We start from the raw sequence: 19,886 nt of genomic DNA, 5'->3' as shown, positions 1-19,886 counted from the left end.
TAGCCCAGAATAGTCAGTTCCTCTTCATGGTTTCCTCGATCTACTCCAAGTAGCTGCAGACTTTGGTACAGACACTGGGCTTGGTGGTTGTGTCGCAGGGGACATCACCCCAGGACACAATGCCCTGCAGGACATCCCCACAGACCAGGGGTCCCGTGAAGTCACTGCGCCATCGCGCTGGTGCAGGTTGTGCTCGCCTAAGCGCACTCTCGTGGAGCTGTGCGGGTGAGCGGTTAAGCTGCAAATGGAGTGAGGAGTGGACAGAAAGATCAGAGAGTGGGCAACTTTGGGTCCCCTGACCCTCTGGGAATCTGGAGATCCCATCAGCCTTTCTGCAAGGCCCCGAAGCCAATAGTTTCAGCCTCTGCCTCTTAGAGACCAAGGTGCCAAAGTCATGCACACACCTGGAACTCAATCCCCAGGCTCCAGCTCTTTTCCTCAGAATCCATGATTGTGAGATCCCTAGACCCTCCCGCCACGGCCCGTCAGGACCCTAAGCCTTCATAGCGCGTTTGGCAGTGGGCTGCAGAGAGCACCCAGTGCGGGGAGATGAGGGGACCACCGCAGTTAAGGCGTCTATGCTCGAAGAGGGCCACCTGCCATGTCTGGGAGTGGGGCACACACTCGTCACCACTCAGCACCTTGTCACTGTCATCCTGCGCCACTGAGAGAGGAGACAGAGGAAGATCCCCGAGGACAGAGTCCTCTCCCTTGCACCCTACACCTTCCTTGTACCCTGACCTCACTATACATTTTCCACCTGTTGCCTTTCCCCAACTTCTTAAGATGTCCCTCCTGTGGAATTTTAAGCACCGCCTTCTCTCTAGCTTTTACAACTGCTGCTTGTTTTCCCCAGAACCGTCCCTCTGCCCTCAGCCCCCACTCGTTTGCTATAGGACTCCGGGAGAGAGAGGACAGGGAGAGGACCAGAGGGCAGGCAGTCCTCTGGGACTGGGAGTAGAGACAAGGACAATGGATATAGGTCCAGACAGATGGTCACTTGAAACCGGCCATTCAAGTTCACCGGGCTGTCACAGACACCAGAAGGGTGTGGCCACTCAATCTGTGGGACACACATTCTTGGCCCGAGAGTCTGGACATCTCAGCCAAACGCAGTATCTTACAAGGACACAGGTGTAGTCACACAAGGTCATGGGCAAACATACAGGCACAACCAGTCTTCCAAACTCAGGAACCGATATGGACAGCACTTTCAGCTGAAATTCATTTGCGTGGACATGGGTTGCAGCTTCAAGAATCACAGCACAGAGCTTCATATGTATATGTGAACAGGATAGTTAAGGCACGAGCCTGTGTGCGTATATGTGCACACACACACACGTTCACAGGCACAGGTTTGGACATAGAAGCTCAGACCTAAATTTACAGACTCCAGCGTGGCTCTGCATATACTAGGCCACAGATTTGCACACTTGCACACGGGGTCTGAACAACAGGGTGAGGTCCTGAATGAGGGTACACAGGGAGAGACACCGATACACACTCAGGTCCCCAAAAGACTTGTCACCAACATGGGTCTATAGTATAGTGGTTAAATCTGAAGTGATAGAGTAAAAAATCCTGGATCCAAACATATTATCTGTGAGACTTTGAGCAAATGGACTTTTCTGTGCCTCTATTTCCTCATCTGTATAATGGGATTGTTGTAAGAATTAAATGGGAAAGAGAGCAAGAGAGAGAGAGAGAGAGTGAGAGAGTGTGTGTTTGATGCCTGGCATATTGTAACTGCTTTAAAAATATTAGTTATTTTAAACAAAGGACATATAGATTTATTTATGTAGACATATGTGTGGATGTTCAGGTTGTGGACACAAATTTAGCCAAAGTAAGCCAGACATATGTGCAGACCCAGGTAAAGATCGTCAAGGTCAAAACCGTTATTCACTCCCAAGTCACTTTGTGGGGATTCAAAGTTATAAAACCGACCCAGAGGGCCAGAGCTCAGATATGGACCCACTAGATCAGACCCAGGGAAACATGGGACACAAAGGTGGCATTCAAGGTCAAAGGCACATTGCTCAAGACACAGGCAGCCAGGTCACGACATACTTATCCATCTCTAGATCAGCCTCCACGTCACTCACTGGGTGTTCAGGGTCACTAATTGAGTTTCACAGTTGGGGACCTGGCTCAGACATGTGGGCGGGATGTAGACACGAAGGACTCTGCGCACACACGCTCCCCTTGCCCACACTGCACCATGCACAAGGACATGCACGGGGATGCGTCAAGGTCATAGGACCATGACCCCCTACACTGGGCAACGTGGATATGTCCCCTCAGGGTCACAGCCAGGCACACAGACACCCACAATGGGGCAAGATGTGCACAGCCACACCAAATGCTCACACTCTACCTGCCAAGGTCAGGAACTGGGCCAAGGGCCCTGGCAAGGCCGGGGGAACGCGGATGTGGTGGACAAGGGGCTTAACAAGGGAAGGGTGGGGTCGTCCTACAGAGAAGGACAGAGGGTGCGGGTTGAACAGCTGGGCACTGAGGCCGTCCCTGGCCAGTCCAAGCCGGAGGAGGGCGGAGGCCCTAGCTGGGTGCAGCGGGCAGGGGGTGGGGGCAGGGAGGAAAGAGCACAGAGAGAGCCTGAGGGGAGGCTGGCAGTAGCGGGGAGGTCTGAGGGGCCCCCAGAAGTGAGGGTCATGTGGGGGGGTTAATAAAAGTCCACCTTCAACCTCTCCAGGGTAGAGGCATCAGGTTACAGTTAATTTCTCCACGGGTGGTGGCTGAACGCGGTCTGGAGCTCTCCTGCCGCCTGGGGTCACCTTGACCCAGCGGCTGCCCCTCTCTGAGCCACAGGGGACCAGATGAGTGCTGACCACTGCGTCTGGAATATACCAAGTGCCCAGCAACGCTAACACACCTTTACAGGGCGGTACCCGGGGCCGGGACCGCATTTAATCCTCACAACAACCCTATGAGAGAGTATCTGTTGTTATCTCCACGGTACAGTTGGGGAACCTGAGTCACAGAGACGTTAAGTAACTAGAAAGCGGCAGAGGCAGGATTTGAACCCAGAGCCTGTGTTCTTGAGCTTCCCAACATGTATTTAATGTTCAGCATAAGCTTTACCTACATCGTGCTATTGAGCCCTTACCATTATTCTTGCAGGCAGGTGCTGTCTTCTAAAGAAGGCACTGAAGGACCAGAAAGGGGAAGCAATTTCCTCAAGGTCACACAGCAAGGAAGGGGCAGCCCCAGAACTCGAACTCAGGTCTGTATCACCCAAGGGCCATGTTCATTGTCATGGGGACTCCAGAGCAGCTCCAGGCCCCTGACAGCTCTTGGGGTAGGGCGAGGACCCAGGGATGTCGGCATGTGGCTGAGGTGGGTGTGGGGGAAGGATCAGCAGATGGTCCCCGAGTGAGAGAGGCGCTGCTGGCAGATTGCAGGACCCGGATAGGCTGGGGAATTAGGTGGCACTACACTCCCGCTGACCCGGACCTGACCTGGGCCCACCTCACCTGCAGACGTCAGCAGGAAGGAGAAGGTGAGGAGAAGCCACATAGCGAAGGAGGAACCAGGGCTCTGCTGATGTCTGGGGAGGGAAGAGAGCGAGCGGGTGTGAGGGTGGACCCTCCTGCCCCCACCTGGATCCCTCCAGACACAAACTCATCCCACCTGCTCTTAAGAAACCCCTTTTCACCATCCTTGTTCCCCACCCCAAACTGCTCTCCCTCCCGGGCTCTCCATCTCCCAAGGGTCTGCTGTTTCTCCAGGCACCGGGACAGACTCCCAGGTACACCCACAGCCTGGCAGAGCCCAACACCATCCACTGACCCCAAAGCTTTAGCTCAGGATATATTCTTTCCCCAAACCCCACACCAGCCTCTTATCTGGCCTCTTGGGTCCTTACCAAGCCTGTCCCTCCACTCAAGTCCCACACTCCTCACAGCCTGTACCCCTGCCTGGCTCCACAGGACACCCCTACCCCCGGAGCTGACCAGATCCCTTTTCCACTCACAGCTCTCGCAGACCCCCGGCACCCCCAGGATAAAGTCCCAGTCCCCCAGCCTCACTTGCGAGGCCATGAGTGGCTTCTCCCCTTCTAGCCCCTCTGGCCGGGTCTCTCGCGACCTTGCGCGTCTAGGCTATTTCTTCCCATTTTCCTTCTTGCAATTTCATGCCTCCACACTTTTGTTCAGGCCGTTCCTCCTTCCAGGTATGCCAGTCCCTTCAAGGTCCACTTCCTCCTGGAGGCCTTTTCTGACCTCCCTGAGTCAGCGGTGTCTGCCTCCCCTCCCAGACCGAGAGCTCCCTGAGGGCGAGCCCAGCCTGACTGCACTCTGGTTCCCCAGCACTGCCCAGAGCTAGGCAAGCTCTGGGCTTGAATTAAAGCCCTCCCCCCCCCCTCGCATCTTCCAAATTCCTATTTGTCCTCTGAGGCTCAGCCCTCGCCTCTTCTGGGAGACCCCGATACCTAACAGGTATCTCTTCTGGGTCCTATAGTGCCTGTTCTGGTTCCAGCCCCAGGTGTGCTCAGGTCAGGTCCTCTCTGTGTCCCCAGCACTGCCCGGCCAGGGGCCGGGCACACAGGAGGCCTCAGGGAGATTGTGCTGAGCTGACCTGCACGCATGATAACTCCTGACCTTGTTCCTGGCTCTGGTACAAGTGCTTTAGAAGACGTCCTCCTGATGTACTCCGTGCCCTCCCCCACCTCACCGCTGCAGCTCCCTCTTGCATCTCCGGGACGTTTTCTTGGTTCAGGCTCAACTCGGTGCCTCAGCAAACAACCCATGGACCTACCCAGGTGCCCTTGACATGCAAGTCCCTCAGGGAAGTCCATGTCTGCTCCCTGGAACGAGGGCATCCCATGTCTCCCCTAGACCAGGGAAGACCTGTGTCTCTCCTCACTCCAAACCCCCTGCCCCATCTCAAAGATCTCACCCCCCTCCAGATCCTCCAGCAGCATCTGGGGTAGCTTGGAAGCCAGAAGAAAGCGAGCAGGCACATGAATGCCTGAATTCATAAGCTCCCGGCCCCACCCGGGTCTTGGGGGCGGGGGATAGGGTGAGAGCCAGGTTTACAGGCAGGGATGCCTAAGTGGCTAGTGGGATGGGGGACAGGACCTACTGAGCATTTATTAGGCTGAAGCTTTTGTCTGAGTCTCTGAGGAGGAATTTCCCTACCAAGGGCAGTTTGTCGAGGGGGAGGAGACAGTAGGGCAAGAGCAGAAAATCGGAGGAGATCAAAATATAGAACCAGGAGCCTGGAGCATGTAACCTGGAATCTGGGGTCTGGAGTGTAGAAACTGGATTCTAGAGTCGTACTTCTGGTGCCTGGACTAGGGGTCTGGATCTTGGGTTCTGGAGCTGGACCGGGACCCCCCCCCCTTCTGGATCCCTGATTCTGGATTCGGAACCCGCTCTTCTGGATTCTGGATCTTGGATCTCTGATTCTGGACAGTGGATCCTGGGTCTGGCTATCCAATTCTGGACCTTGGGTTCCGGATATATATCCCCAATTCTGGATCTTGGAGTCTGAACCTCCCAGCTTTGGGTTCTGGATCTTTCTGGATCTTCAGCTTTGATTCTGGATCTCCAATTCTGGATTCTGAGCTTGGGGCCTAGAACCGGCCACTCATGACTTGAAGTCGGGAGTGGATTTTGGAATGCGACTTCTGGAGTTTGGGTCTGGAAGCTGGATCCTGGACTCTGGCCTTTGAGTGACAGGTCTCAGTCTTGGATTCTCGATCCAGGGCCTCTGACTCTAGAGCCCAGACTAAGAATCTGGAGTCTGATGTTTGGACTCTAGGACTTGAGGTTTTGGGGCCTGGAATATGAATGATAGATTTTGGATTTTGAGTTACAGGGCCTGGATTCTAGAGTCTGGGTCTGGACCCTGAGGGTTCATGGATTGACTTTGGAATGTGAAGTACGGAGTTTCAAATCTGCATTGAGGGGACTTCCCTCGTGGTCCAGTGGGTAAGAGTCTGCACTCCCAATGCAGGGGGCCTGGGTTCGATCCCTGGTCAGGGAACTAGCTCCTGCATGCATGCCTCAAGTAAGAGTTCGCTTGCTGCAACTAAGACCTGGTGCAGCCAAAAAAACTAAAACAAACACCCCCCCCAAAAACCCAAAAAACTGCATTGCGTATTTAAGCGACTGGACAAGGAGACAGGGGCCTGGCTTCCAGGATTCTGAGGTTCCTAGACTCTTGACTCTAGAGCATGGCTTTAGAGACTGGGAGACTAGAGTCCTTATTCTGCATCTTGCAGTCTTCCTTCTGCATCCTGAGGCTCGAAATCTGGATTCTGTTTTCTGGAGACTGGAGAGCATCATTAAGATGACCCAAAGCTTGGGGAATATAAGTTTGTTTACCAGTGTCTCAGGACCATAGAGGGCCCTGGGGAATTGTCTAGAGTCTACCGTGGCTTGTCTAAATAACAAAGAGGCACAGTAGAAGGAAATACTGACCTCAGATCACCCAGTGAAAGATGGGACCTATTACAAGCATAGTTTCTCCCTGTTTCTGGAAATCCGTCACATATATAGGAAGGGGCTGCATGATCGGGGCTGACTGTTAAGGACATCGGTGGCCAATGCCTAGGGGTCCCTGGCACTTGACTTCCTCACAGATAATATGGGAAAATGATGATGTCTAAGCCCCCAGATGTCTTTCAGACATTCCAGAACCATAGACCCTTAGTTATTCCAGAATCCTAGGGTCTCTGTCACCCTAGAACCCCAGACCTTCAACAGCTCTAGAATACCAGACCTTCAGATTCTAGAAGAGAAGGACCTGAGGTATTCTGGAAATCTAGGTCCTCAGATGCTCTAGTACCCAAGACGATAAAATAGTCTAAAACCACAGATCTCTAGACATTCTAGAAGCCTATCGTCTTCAGATGTTCTGGGACCCCCAGATAGTTTGGCTCCCAGGCTAGAAGCTATTCTAGAACTACTTTGTCCCTTCATTTTGCCACAAATTCGTGCTCAAGGTCTTTGGACTCACAGCGGACGGCAGCTTCACTCGAGCAGCCTCTGTTCATGGAGTGCTGGCCTTGCATTATCTCATTCATCCTCTGACAGCCCCGTGAGGTGTTTATTACGGACGGCTTCCTCCTTTTTTTTTTTTTTTTTTGACCGTGCCGGCACGTGGGATCTTAGTTCCCTGACCAGGGATCGAACCTGTGCCCCCTGCGTTGGAAGCACGGAGTCTTAACCACAGGACCGCCAGGGAAGTCCTTCCTCCTTAATATAGAGGAGACTGAGACCCAGAGAGGGGCATCACGGCAAAGGTCACGACAGAGGGCGGGAAGAGTCCAGTGTCTGTCTTTGGGAACACCTAGCTGGTCTGTTCATCTCCACCCCTGGAGACACCTCCCTCTGTTGGAGCCGGGTGGTGGTGAGGGGTGATCATAACGAGGGCTTCCCGGGTGCCAGGCTAAGCGCTTTCCATCAAGATCACACATGCTCCTCCCACCAGCCCACACAGGCAGGTATTGTCACCGTCTCCGCGACACGGATGGGACTCTGAAATCATGCCAGAGCGCAGCCCAGGCTCTTACCGGACCTGTGCGCAGGCTCCTCGGGAGGGCGCCGGGCCTCGCCTTGTCCCCGACACGGTGATGTCAACGCCCCTCCCCCGCACCGCCCGCCCACTCTGGCCGAGTTAGACTAGGGTGACCGACGTCCTCCTGGGCATCTCCCCAGACGTCCTTCCCCTCCACTAAGGCCTGAGTCCTGCCCTATTCCTCCTCCTGGGAACACTCCCTAGAGTCTTTCTTTCATCACCTCCATGGTTCAACCACCAACCAAGCAGTTCCCTGAATTCCAGCCTTGGGCAGCCACGTGCTCCCGGGAGACACCCACCCCTGCCCGGGGTCTCCAGATCTCTCTCACTCACTGTGACCTAACACATTTCTCTCTTTCCCCAAACTCTCCTCCTGCTTCCTCTCATGTTTCCCATCCCAGGGACAGCCCCCACTGTCCACTCAGTCATGTGGCCAGATCCCCGAGGGTGCTGTCTCCACCCCTTCCTTCCCCTCATCCCCTACAGCCCAGCGGTACCCAGCCCTGTCCCTCTTCTCTGTCCCCTCGGTCTGGCTCAGGTGTTCCCCTCTATTCTTGGACCCTCACCCCAGCCTCCACCGTGGCTTCCCACCCTTCTCTGTCCCCTCCTGTCCACCACTAGTTGGCTTCAGAGGGTCTCTCTTTACACTCAGAGCTGACCCTGCCCCTTCCCTGCTCACAACCCTTCCGTGGAGACTCCCTATCACCCCTGGACAAATGCCTTCGGCCTGGGGTTTGAGCCCCTTTGGATCCCCCGAGGGAACAAACCTCATCTGGAACCCTTGCCCCAGGGAGACAGTCACTGCATCCTGCCCACCCTGGGAGGGGGACTGGACTCTCGATGCCCCAGGGAACTCCTCACGTAGTGTCGGCCCTCCTCTAATTTCATCTCACCACAACCCCCCCTCCCCCTTCATTATGGAGCCAGTCAAAAGTGGAGTTTCAGGGTCCTGGGCTCAGACCCCTGCTCCACTACTTGATGTTTTGGAAATTCTGGTAAGTGCTTTCAGTTTCTCATCCTTAAAATCAGATAATTTTATTCAATAATAATCAGATAAAACCACAGAGTTTTGCAAGGAGTAAGAGTTAGTGCGTGTAAGGAGCTAAGAGCACACAGTAAACAATTCCACACACATGAGCAGACGGTGGCGAGGACAGACCCCCCCCCATGCTCAAGGTCATCCAGGCTGCAGAAGTCTGGGGGGAGGGACAAGAGAATGGTCCAGGAAGTCCTGTGCTTCCTTGAGTGTGAAACATCACCTCTCTGGTTATCAGTGCACACCCGTGATGGGGTCTTAGAGTGGGGGAGGAGTGGAAATGGGTGGGGTTGGACGAGGTAATATGCACAGAGCAGGTGTGTAAATCGAAATTAGGCTGGTGCGTGAAAGACGGGTTAACCCAGGACACGATTCAGACGTGGACTCTGGCTCCAGGCAGCCAGGATTGAATCCTGCCTCCAACACATAATGCTGTGTGTCTTTAGGCAAGCCACTCGGCCTTCCTGTGCCTCCGTTTCCTCCTCTGTAAGATGAGAATAATCATTGTTTCTGCCTCGTGGGAGTGTTTTGAGGCGTCAGTGCCTGAAATTCGTGCCTGACACTTAATCAGTGCTGAGTAATCCCAGGCCGTTATCAGGCCTGTTTTCCCAGAATGCTGGGGAGCGGTGGTTGTGGGGTCTTTCTCAGAGGACACAGTCAGGCAGCAGTAGATAAGGACTTGCTGAAGCGGGGGCTCTCCATCTCTCAGTTTGGGCATCTCTCTTTGAAACCGCTTTATCAAGACCCCCGTTTTACAAATGGGGAAACTGAGACCCAGGGAGAGAAAACAGGTGTGTGAGGCCCCAGCTTGAGAGTGTGACATCGAGCAGGGGGGACGCCCCAAGTACAGCTTACTTTACTCTGAGACTTTTTTTTTTTTTTTTTTTTTGCGCTGCGCGGGCCTGTCACTGTTACAGCCTCTCCCGTTGCGGAGCACAGGCTCCGGACGCGCAGGCTCAGCGGCCATGGCTCACGGGCCCAGCCGCTCCGCGGCATGTGGGATCTTCCCGGACCGGGGCACGAACCCGCGTCCCCTGCATCGGCAGGCGGACTCTCAACCACTGCGCCACCAGGGAAGCCCACTGTCCATCTTTTTAATCTTAGCCATTCTGGTAGGTATTGTGTTTTGACAAGGTTGTATGTTCTTCAGATACTGGGTGCAACGTTCTATATATGACCATTAAGTAAAGTTTGTTAATCACATTGTTCAAATCATCTATGTCCTTATCCATTTTTGTCTTGTTTTTTCGATTATTTTTTTGAGTCACCTTAAAATCCTCTTTTTAACATTTTTTAATTAAAAACAAAATTTTGGCCACGCCTCGCCACTTGCGGGATCTTAGTTCTCCAACCAGGCATCAAGCTTGCTCCCTTGGCAGTGAAAGCACCAAGTCCTAACCACTAGACCGTCAGGGAATCCCCAAATCCTCTTTTATGAGTGGGGATTTGTCTATCTTACTTTTAGTTATTTCACTCTTTATATATTTGAGGATACATTAAGAGATACATAAAAATTTAAATATTTCCTTAAGAATAGATTCACAGTATATTTATGAATATACGTATGAATATAAATTCTCATCAGTATATTCTATTTAGTATAATAACAATTATTATGGTATAATACCAATTCCTTATATTCTTGGGTCCCCAGTCTCCCCTCTCTCTATCCTCAGACCCCCCCTTCCCTGCCGCCCCCCACATTCTTCCCACCAGTTTCCAGCTACAGCAGGAGGGTCCTGAGGCAGCTACAAATCGAGAATTCTTAAAATTCTTAGAATTCTTAAAATTCTTAAGAAGACCAAACCAAAAGAAGTCAGTGAAAGCTACATAAACCGAATAAGTAAATCCCATTAATTTGCCGTTTGCTGATTTGACTTTTCAGAAATTGGACAACATCCACAGAATCAGTTCTCTTAACCTTCCAGCTATGTCTCGTTCCTTGGGAAATCCTGTGGCTCTCCTGGTCAAGGCTCCCATTTCCCAGATGGGGAAACTGAGGCACAAGGAGGGAAAGCTATTTGCTGGAATCCCTTGGATGGGAAGGGAAGTAAGGAGGAGAGTCTGAGCCGAGCCCGTGCTTCTCTTCGACTTTATTTCTGGGCTTAGAGGAAGGGACAAATGACGGTGAAAACCCAACTTTCTCTACCAATGGTAAGGCGGGGTCAACATTGTGCCACTAGGGGGCACTGTGTACAGGAAGATATTCTTAGCAGGACTGGACGACTGGGGATGGGGGAGGGGGTCTAGACTCCTGGGTCTGAAGGAGGAAGGCACTGGGAACCCAGATTCCTGAATTCCTTCAGCAGCTTATATTTGGGGGTTCAATTTCATGGGTCCCAGTCCCTGGAGTTAACTGCCCTGGATGGTTTTCTGTATCCAGTCTGTGAACTTGCAGAGGTTGGTGTAGACACCTGGCACGTTGGGCTGGCCACAGGGGGATTGTCCAAAGGACACAAGGCCCTGCAGGGACCCGTTGCAGACCAGGGGGCCCCCAGAGTCACCCTGTTGTGGAGAGACAGAGAATGAGAATCCAAAACACAGAGAGATGGAGATAGATGTGAGATCAGAAAGGAACCAAATGAGAAGCCATGGCAGGAGAGGGGGGAAAAAAAAGAAATATATTCCTTAAACGTTCCATTCTAGAGCCCTGACCGCACCAATTCTGCTCCCCTACATCCTAACAGCTGGTAGATTCTCTTGGGTTTGTTACTGTTCTGTCTCTGTTTGTGTCCCTCCTTCTTTTTCTCCCCCTGTAGCTTATTTCTCTGTCTCAACGACCCCTGGAGTCTCTGTGCCTCTCTGCATCTCTTTTTATATTCTATTTTTGTTTTTTTTCCTATTTCACTTGGCATTTCATCTCTACGCGTCTGTGTGTCTGTTTCTCTGTGGGTGTGCGTGTGTGCATGTGTGTTTCTGCCTTACTGAATCTGTCTTTCTCTATTTCTGTCTTTCTTTGCTTCTCCTTATTCCTGTGTCGACTTCTCTCTTTCAGTCTCTCTCCCCATTTGTCACACGATCTTCCCGTATCTCTGTTTCTCACCACGGTTCCCTGTCCCCTCCCTTCTCCATCTCTCCCTGGATCTTCTCCCCTCTTCCCTTCTCCCAACTCTCACATGGCAGGAGTCCTTTTGGTCCCGGCCTCCGCCAGCGCAGAACATGCTGGGGTGGTACACAGGGGCATAGAGTTCACTGCAGATCTCCTCCGACACCACTGAGATATTCACGCATTGGAGCACTTTGGGCAGTCTGCCTGGGACGCAGAGCATCGGATTAGCCTCTCTGGCTGGGCAGAGAACCCCCTCAGAGAGGCCGGACACACCCACACTCCCGAGCTCACCATTCGCTAGCCGACCCCAGCCGGAAACGAGGCAAGAATCCCCAGCGGTCGGGCACTGGGAGGCGACGCCGATGTTTTGGATGGTGTCAGACTGGGGCACCAATTCTTCCAACTTGATGAGCATGAGGTCGTTGGCAAAAGATGGTCTGTTGTACTCTGGGTGCTGGATGGAGAGGTGAGCCTCCATCATCTGACCGCCTGGTTCATGGTCGTCCTCAAGACTGTGCAGACCCAGCCTGATGGTATAGGAACTGAGGGCCACAGGGTGGGGGTGGGGTGGGGACAGAATAGCTTTGGGGCTACTGCACTGTTATCTCCATTCTTGCCTTCAGCCACAGCCTCATCCCCAGCCCCTTAGCCTAGCCCCATCTTCCTTGCTAAGCACTGCGCTGAGAGCTACCCAACCTAAGGCACAATCATAATCCAGGGACAAGAACTTGCCTTAAGTCACTAGTAACTCAGCAGCTGAGCTGGGATTTCAACCCAGGACTCTTGAGTCCTTCCAAAGCAACACATAGCTCCCGCCTCCCTCGCAGAGCCTTCCTTCACACTGGTTTTCACTTTTAGTACCCAGAGATCGAACCTATTAAGCGCTTCCCCTCAGCTCACCATACATCCGGGTCCTCCCTAGGACCCAGGCCCCGCCCCCGTCCCCGCCCCGCCCTGCACTCACTTCTGGAAACAGTGTGCGGCTGACAGCACCCATTGAGGATGCACCAGGACGCCCCCGCAGAAAAATTCCTTTTCCAAGAACAGTGCCGCCTGCCAAGGCTGCGAGTGCGGGTGGCAGTCCTCGCCGTTTATGATGTCGCCGCCTCCACCCCAGGCGAGGGATCCTGAGGGCGGATTCAGGGCTGGGGGACGGGCTCAGAGGGGAACGGGGGCTTCTGGGGGCGGGGCTCGGTGCAGGGGCGTGGTCAGGCCTGGGGAAAAGGCCCAGAAGGCTGGACACTTATTCCTGGGGGCGTGGCCACAGAGCGGGGGCGTGGCCACGGTGCAGGGGCTAGATCAGGGCTTCCGAGGTCAGGGGGATGGGCTCAGGGTGGAACCAGGGCTTGTGAGAGCTTGGTGGGGGGTGGGGGGAAAACCTCGGTCCAGGGGGGCGTGGTCAGGGCTGGGGGACAGACTCAGGAGGCAGGACTAGGCCACTTGGGGGCGGGGTCACAGTGCAGGCGGTGTGGTCAGGACCGCTGGGATGGAGTCAGGGATCCTGAGGGTAGTCAGGCTCTTAGGGGCGGAATCAAGAATGAGTGAGAAGGGGGCGGGATCACAGTGCAGGCCTGTTACTCCACGGATCAGATTCAAGAGGCGATCAGGGTATAGGAAGTGGGGTCACTTGTCAAGAGGAGACTTTCAGCTGTGTGTCACATAGATCTCTGGGACCCACATGTCACCTCTCTCGCTCTCTCACACACACACACACACACACACACACACACACGCGCCTCGACAGTGCACTACTGGGGCTATGAGCCTCCCAGCACAAGTAGACCCCCTCACACAAGGTGGCAGAGGCAAGGGCGACACAGCCAGACACTCGAGGCAGTGCCACACTCTATGGCCCTCCAAGTCTCTCCTTCCCTGGCTCAGCCTCCCCCGTAGCAGCAAAAAGCCGGCTCACACAGAAACCCTATCACACCGTCCCGTGATGTGGCTGTCTGGGGGCCCAAGGATCGGAGACCCAGGAAACAGGCACAGATCGCCAGCGATGGGTGACTCCCCCAGAAGCACCATCTCCCTTTTAGCGGCACCCCAGGCTCCCCAGGTCCTCACAGCATTGCCACTCTGCAGGATATTCAGAGGCACAGACGGTCAGAGTTGTTCACCTAATCACGCACCGACTCTCACGGGCATGACCACACACCCTGTCATACTATGTCACACACAGAGGCATGCAAAGCCACACACACCCAGTACGCAGGCAGCACACGTGCAAACTCCCTGTGATACAAGGAATCACAAGTGTGCATCTGGAGAGCAACGGTCACACAGTACCGTCGCCCACACATCTTCAGGCACATCCAGGAGGATACTGAGTCATGCCTGTAACAAACACTGCCTCAGGCACAGACACACACACGCGCGCGCACACGCACACGCAGATACCTGTGACACTGAGGAGGAGGTGGCCCAGGAACCAGCCCCAGGGCTTTCCTGCCATGGACATCCTTCAGCACCTGCGTGAGGGTCAGTCTCAGGTGAGTCCGGGGGCCCTGCATCTGTCTCTTTCTTTCTCCATTCCTGCCCTCCCAGGATATTATTGGGCAAACAAGGACCTATACCACCCCTCCCCCGACACACACATGCCATAGGGTCTGAGATCATGGCCCAGAGACCCACAGCCTAGAGAGATTTAGAGGCTGAGAGAGAAAAAGAGAGAGGGAGAGTGAAGTGGAAAGAGAGAGAGAGAGAGAGAGAGAACTCGGTGGAGAGGAAGGGATGGAGAAAGCGTCTCTCCGTCTATAAACTGGGCGAGGTAGGAGGATGGAGACTGGACTCTCAAGGATGGAGGGAAGATGGAGTACTTAAGAGAGATCATCGGAGACAGACTGAGAGGCAGAGGCAGGGAGAGAGAGATTCAGGGAAATAGAGAGACCAGGGGAGACAGAGAGAGAACTGGAGAGACACTCCTAACTAGAGACCTGTTTGGAGAAGAGACCTGGAGACACAAGGTCCGGATGCTGAGAGTCACAGGGACACGGAGCTGTAGGGACAGTGGGTCACAAAGACTGCGTGCTCTTAGGGCGCGGTGAGTGGGGACCTGGGGGCCACTCACCTGGCTGTCTCTGGGCTCCCGGATCCTGCTTTGGGCTGAGTTCCTGCCTGCTACGTCCAACAGGGGCCCCGGTGGGGCTTATAAGCATCCCCAGCTGGACCGGCCTGCCCCCCAGGGACACATTCCTGGGGTCAGGTGCTCCCAGCTTCCAGCTCAGCGCTCTCAGGCTGCCTTGTGCCCGGCTGCGGCCAGGGGGCCAGAGGGGCTGGGAGACCCTGGCCCCACTCTCCCCTTCTTTCTTGGTTCTCTGTCAGGTTTCTTCTCTCTCTCTCTCTCTCTCTCTCTCTCTCTCTCTCTCTCTCTCTCTCACACACACACACACACACACACATTCTATCTCCCATTTTCTTTTTTCTTATTCTCTCTCTCATTAAATCTCTCTCATCCTCCCTCCCTTCCTCTCTCTCCCGGCTGTGCTTCCCCAGCAAAACTTCCCGGATTCAAATTCCCAGCATCACGTTCTACCTTTGGAGCCTTGGGCCGGTGACTGCACCCCTGTGAGCCTCCGTTTTCCCATCTGTAAAATCGGGGTAACCATTCTTCCTCCCTCCCAAAATGCATCCAAAGAGATAATGCAGGGAAAACGCCCTGACAAAGTGCCAGGAGTGTCCTAGGCGCCCAGTTAGCGGGAGCAGGCTTTGCTCAACAAAGGGCACCTGTCACGCTCTGAGCTCTGCCGTCTGCACTCGAGATGCGGGAAGGGACAAGCAACTTCCGGCGCTCCTGGGGCTCACGTCCCAGCAGGGGAGAATGACAAACAGAAAAACTACAGGGACAAGCAAATATCTGGTAGTAATGTGCGTGCAGAGACCACGGGTGATACTAGAGAGTGACCCGGATTGGGTGGGGTGACTGCAGATGAGGGGGTGGTCGGGGAGTCTCAGAGGAGTCGACTTTGAGGCTGAGAGGCAGTGAGCTTTGCAGGAAAAAGAGAGAAGTTGGAGGAATTCCCTGGAGGTCCAGTGGTTAGGACATGGCGTTTCACTGAGGTGGACCGGGTTCAGTCCCTGAGGGAAATAAGATCCCGGAAGCCTGGGGTAAAAGAGAGAGAGAGAGAGAGAGAGAGAGAGAGAGAGAGAGAGAGAGAGAAAGTTGGTGTATACGAGACAGAGTAAGGCGAGGAACGGGGCAGACTGTGCAGGGATTTGCATGCCAGGGGAAACAGTTTGGGTTTATTTTCAGTGCAATGGATTTTAAGCACGAGGTAGGAGGGGCACGATCTTATTTATGTTTCAAAAACATCCCGCGTGGAGAATGATTGTAGAGGGTGAGATGGAAGCAGAGAGACCAGCGTGGAGGTGGGAGGTGGCAACAGCCTGGGTGGGAGATGCTGTGGTCCAAGGAGAAGAGAAACACATATGCCCAGGGCTCGTGTGGGGGAGGGGCGGGAATGTCAAGTACCAGTCGGTGGGTGGAAGGTGGGGAGGGAGGAAAAAGGAGGTAAGGATGGTGTCTCGGAGGCTGGGTCTGTTGGCGGCTCCATTTTTGGCGCCATTGGTGCGGAGGAGCGAAGAGGTGTGGGGAGAAGGGCTGAGCTGGAGGCGCCTATAGGAGCCAAGTGGTTGAATGTGTGAGCACCATGGGGCAGACAGAGGTCAGGGCTGCTGAGAAACGGTGGGGAGTCATCCTAGGAGACGTCGTGTCTAGAGCCATGGGATTGGATGAGGTCACCTAAGGAGGAGGTGTGGACGGCGTTGATGAGGGGTTGTGGGGACAGATGACGGTGCTGCTGAGGGATGAATGTCTGTGCCTCTCTGTCTCTCTCTGGCCCTGTTTCTCTCTGATTTCTCTGTCTCTAGCCCTTTCTTAGTGTCCGTCTGGTTCTCTGGCTCGGCCTCCATCTATCTGCCTGCATTCAGTCACCTGGGGGCACAGAGACCCTTGACCTTGCCCTACTCCTGGGACCTGCAGCCCTGACCATGAAGACGGAGGGGTAGGGGTGGGGTGTAGAGTGGGCTCAGGCCTCACAGCCGCCCAGACGTGACTTAGGTCTGGACACTGGGAGGAGGCAGGTTGGGGCCAGAGTGAGGGACAGGGCTGGGGCAGCTGGAATGAGGGAGAAGGGCGTGGATGTGGCATTCCTCCACCCTGTTCTGTGGCCTCACCTAGGTCTTATCCTGCTCGAGGTTAGGCAGACGTGTCCCAGTTATTTGGGGATGAATCCAAGACAGAGTGTGTGCGTGTGTGTCACGCCATGGAGGTGCTTCCAGCCTGGCAGGAATGACCCCAGGAGTGGGGATTCTAGGGTAAGAACCCAGGCTGGGGTGGGGGATGGAGAGAGGCAGAGACCAAGAGATACAGAGATGGACAAAGAGATTGGGACCAGAGACGGAAATAAAACCACAGAAGGATAGAGATAGAGACACAGAGAGAACAGGGAAAAGAGACGAAGACAGAGAGATAAGAGACAAAGAGAGACACAGAGAGACAAGAGACCGAGACAGAGAGAGAGAGACAGAGAGACAAGAGACAAAGAGAGACAGAGACACAGAGAGATGGAGACAGAGACACACAGAGACAAAGAACAGAGACACGGAGGTTGACAGGAAGAAAAGACAGAGAGAGACAGAGACCAAGGGACAACAGGCCTAGAGACCCAAATTGAGGCAGAGACAGACAGACTGGGACACAGAGGGAGACAGGGAGACAGAGACACAGAATAGAGGACAGAGAGATGGGCACAGACAGAGGCAAAGACAAAATGACACACAGAGAGATTATTTAACATCCTGGAAGTCATTTTAAATTTTTTATTTATTTTTAATTTTTTTTGTTTTTTGGCTGCATTGGGTCCTTGTTGCTTCACACAGGCTTTCTCTAGTTGCGGCGAGTGGGGGCTACTCTTCGTTGCAGTGCACAGGCTTCTCATTGCCGTGGCTTCTCTTGTTGCAGAGCACGGGCTCTGGGTGCGTGGGCTTCAGTAGTTGTGGCACACGGACTCAGTAGTTGTGGCTCGTGGGCTCTAGAGCACAGGCTCAGTAGTTGTGGCGCATGGGCTTAGTTGCTCTGTGACATGTGGGATCTTCCTGGACCAGGGCTCGAACCCGTGTCCCCTGCATTGGCAGGCGCATTCTTAACCACTACGCCACGAGGGAAGCCCTGGAAGTCATTTTTTAAATAGAGACAAAAGATAGTTTTAATTTTCCCCAACTTGACCCAACCCTACCCCCCCAATAAGTGTCCCCCCCCCATTCACAGGTCCCTTTTGATTCTTTTCTTGATTGCTCTAGCCTGTCTGCAGGTCAGGCACCTGCACCTGTCGTCCTTTGGACGACACCTCCAAAAAGTAAGTCAGGCCTAGCCAGGTCTCCCCACCTTGACTCCCCCTCTCCTGGCCCAGCCCCCTTTCTGGGTTCTCTGCTTCCACTCTTATCTACCCCCGTCTATTTCCCAGAGGGATGTGGCTCCTGTGAACAGCTCCGGGCAACTCCTCTGCTTCCCTCATCCTCTAGGCCACCCTGTGGTCCGTTCCATGTGCCTCCAACACTCTTCCCTTCACTCCCTCCCTTGACCACTCCCACTCCTCATTTTATCTTTTTTGCTTTTTTTTAAACATCTTTATTGGAGTGTAATTGCTTTACAATGGTGTGTCAGTTTCTGCTGTTCTCCATCGAATTTGAATGAGATCCTTGCTGGGTAGAGTAATCTTGGTTGTAGGTTTTTCCCTTTCATCACTTGAAATATGTCCTGCCACTCCCTTCTGGCTTGTAGAGTTTCTGCTGAAAGATCAGCTCTTAACCTTATGGGGATTCTTTTGTGTGTTATTTGTTGTTTTTCCCTTGCTGCTTTTAATATTTTTCCTTTGTATTTAATTTTTGACAGTTTGATTAATAAGTGTCTTGGCGTGTTTCTCCTTGGGTTTATCCTGTATGGGACTCTCTGCACTTCCTGGACTTGATTGACTATTTCCTTTCCCATACTGGGGAAGTTTTCAACTATAATCTCTTCAAATATTTTCTCAGTCCCTTTCTTTTTCTCTTCTTCTTCTGAGACTCCTAAAATTTGAATGTTGGTGTGTTTAATGTTGTCCCAGAGGTCTCTGATACTGTCCTCAATTGTTTTCATTCTTTTTCTTTATTCTGCTCTGTGGTAGTTATTTCCACTATTTTATCTTCCAGGTCACTTATCCGTTCTTCTGCCTCAGTTATTCTGCTACTGCTTCCTTCTAGAGAATTTTTAATTTCATTTATTGTGTTGTTCATCATTGTTTGTTTGCCCTTTAGTTCTTCTAGGTCCTTGTTTCTTGTATTTTCTCCATTCTATTTCCAAGATTTTGGATCATCTTTACTATCATTATTCTGAATTCTTTTTCAGGTAGACTGCCTATTTCCTCTTCATTTGTTTGGTCTGGTGGGTTTTTGCCTTGCTCCTTCATATGCTGTGTGTTTTCCTGTGTTCTCATTTTGCTTATCTTACTGTGTTTGGGGTCTCCTTTTTGCAGGCTGCAGGTTCTTAGTTCCTGTTGTTTTTGGTGTCTGCCCGCAGTGGCTAAGGTTGGTTCAGTGGGTTGTGTAGGCTTCCTGGTGGAGGGGACTGGTGCCTGTGTTCTGGTGGATGAGGCTGGATCTTGTCTTTCCGGTGGGCAGGACCACATCAGGTGGTGTCTTTTGGGGTGTCTGTGAACTTATTATGATTTTAGGCAGCCTCTCTGCTAATGGGTGGGGTTGTGTTCCTTCCTGTCTTGCTAGTTGTTTGGCATGGGGTGTCCAGCACTGTAGCTTGCTGGTCGTTGAGTGGAGCTGGGTCTTAGCGTTGAAATGGAGATCTCTGGGAGAGCTCTCGCCGTTTGATATTATGTGGAGCCTGGAGGTCTCTGGTGGACCAGTGTCCTGAGCTCGGCTCTCCCACCTCAGAGACGTGGGCTGACAGAGGCTCAGGCCTGACACCTGGCCGGAGCACCAAGACCCTTTTGGGAGGTCTGAGGTCTTCTGCCAGCGTTCAGTAGGTGTTCCGTAGGAGTTGTTCCACATGTAGATGTGGTTTTGATGTATTTGTGGGGAGGAAGGTGATCTCCACCTCTTACTCCTCCGCCATCTCAAAGGCGCCCCTTCTCCTCATTTTATCTTATCTCAAACATCACTTCTTCCCAGAGGCCTCGCCTGACCCCATTCCCAATCTAATCCAAGGCCCCTGCTCTCCTGGGGAGAGCATCCTACACGCTTCTTGGTACAATTTACACACGTGTTACT

At 53.1% G+C, this 19,886-nt stretch overlaps 2 protein-coding genes across 2 annotated transcripts; both read right to left on the bottom strand.

The window, feature by feature from the left end:
* Positions 1 to 40: 40 nt before the first annotated feature.
* On the bottom strand, positions 41 to 3,537 carry KLK15 (kallikrein related peptidase 15). Its single transcript, XM_060132035.1, has 3 exons — positions 3,490 to 3,537; positions 493 to 656; positions 41 to 164 (listed from the first exon to the last, which is right to left on the bottom strand). The coding sequence occupies exons 1-3, from the start codon at positions 3,535 to 3,537 to the stop codon at positions 41 to 43; spliced, it is 336 nt and encodes a 111-aa protein (XP_059988018.1).
* Positions 3,538 to 10,812: 7,275 nt separating this feature from the next.
* On the bottom strand, positions 10,813 to 14,088 carry LOC132510457 (kallikrein-4-like). The gene is made up of 5 exons (XM_060132534.1): positions 14,028 to 14,088; positions 12,595 to 12,757; positions 11,922 to 12,172; positions 11,698 to 11,834; positions 10,813 to 11,086 (listed from the first exon to the last, which is right to left on the bottom strand). The coding sequence occupies exons 1-5, from the start codon at positions 14,086 to 14,088 to the stop codon at positions 10,934 to 10,936; spliced, it is 765 nt and encodes a 254-aa protein (XP_059988517.1). The 3' UTR covers positions 10,813 to 10,933.
* Between the last annotated feature and the right edge of the window lie 5,798 nt (positions 14,089 to 19,886).

Source organism: Lagenorhynchus albirostris, chromosome 19 (assembly GCF_949774975.1).
Source record: "Lagenorhynchus albirostris chromosome 19, mLagAlb1.1, whole genome shotgun sequence".
Classification (NCBI taxonomy): domain Eukaryota; kingdom Metazoa; phylum Chordata; class Mammalia; order Artiodactyla; family Delphinidae; genus Lagenorhynchus; species Lagenorhynchus albirostris.
The sequence above is the reverse complement of the archived record's forward strand: the minus strand, read 5'-3'. Positions and strand labels throughout refer to the sequence as shown.

Excerpts from the sequence above, each read along its gene's own strand:
- KLK15 (XM_060132035.1), bottom strand. The coding sequence starts at position 3,537 with ATGTGGCTTCTCCTCACCTTCTCCTTCCTGCTGACGTCTGCAGGTGAG. Across the intron at positions 657-3,489 it reads TGCTGACGTCTGCAGGTGAG|GATGACAGTGACAAGGTGCT; the intron begins GTGGGCCCAGGT and ends TCAGTGGCGCAG. Across the intron at positions 165-492 it reads ACGCGCTATGAAGGCTTAGG|TGACTTCACGGGACCCCTGG; the intron begins GTCCTGACGGGC and ends GCGATGGCGCAG.
- LOC132510457 (XM_060132534.1), bottom strand. The coding sequence starts at position 14,088 with ATGTCCATGGCAGGAAAGCCCTGGGGCTGGTTCCTGGGCCACCTCCTC. Across the intron at positions 12,758-14,027 it reads CCTCCTCCTCAGTGTCACAG|GATCCCTCGCCTGGGGTGGA; the intron begins GTATCTGCGTGT and ends ATCCGCCCTCAG. Across the intron at positions 11,087-11,697 it reads ACCAAAAGGACTCCTGCCAT|GGTGACTCTGGGGGCCCCCT; the intron begins GTGAGAGTTGGG and ends TCTCCACAACAG.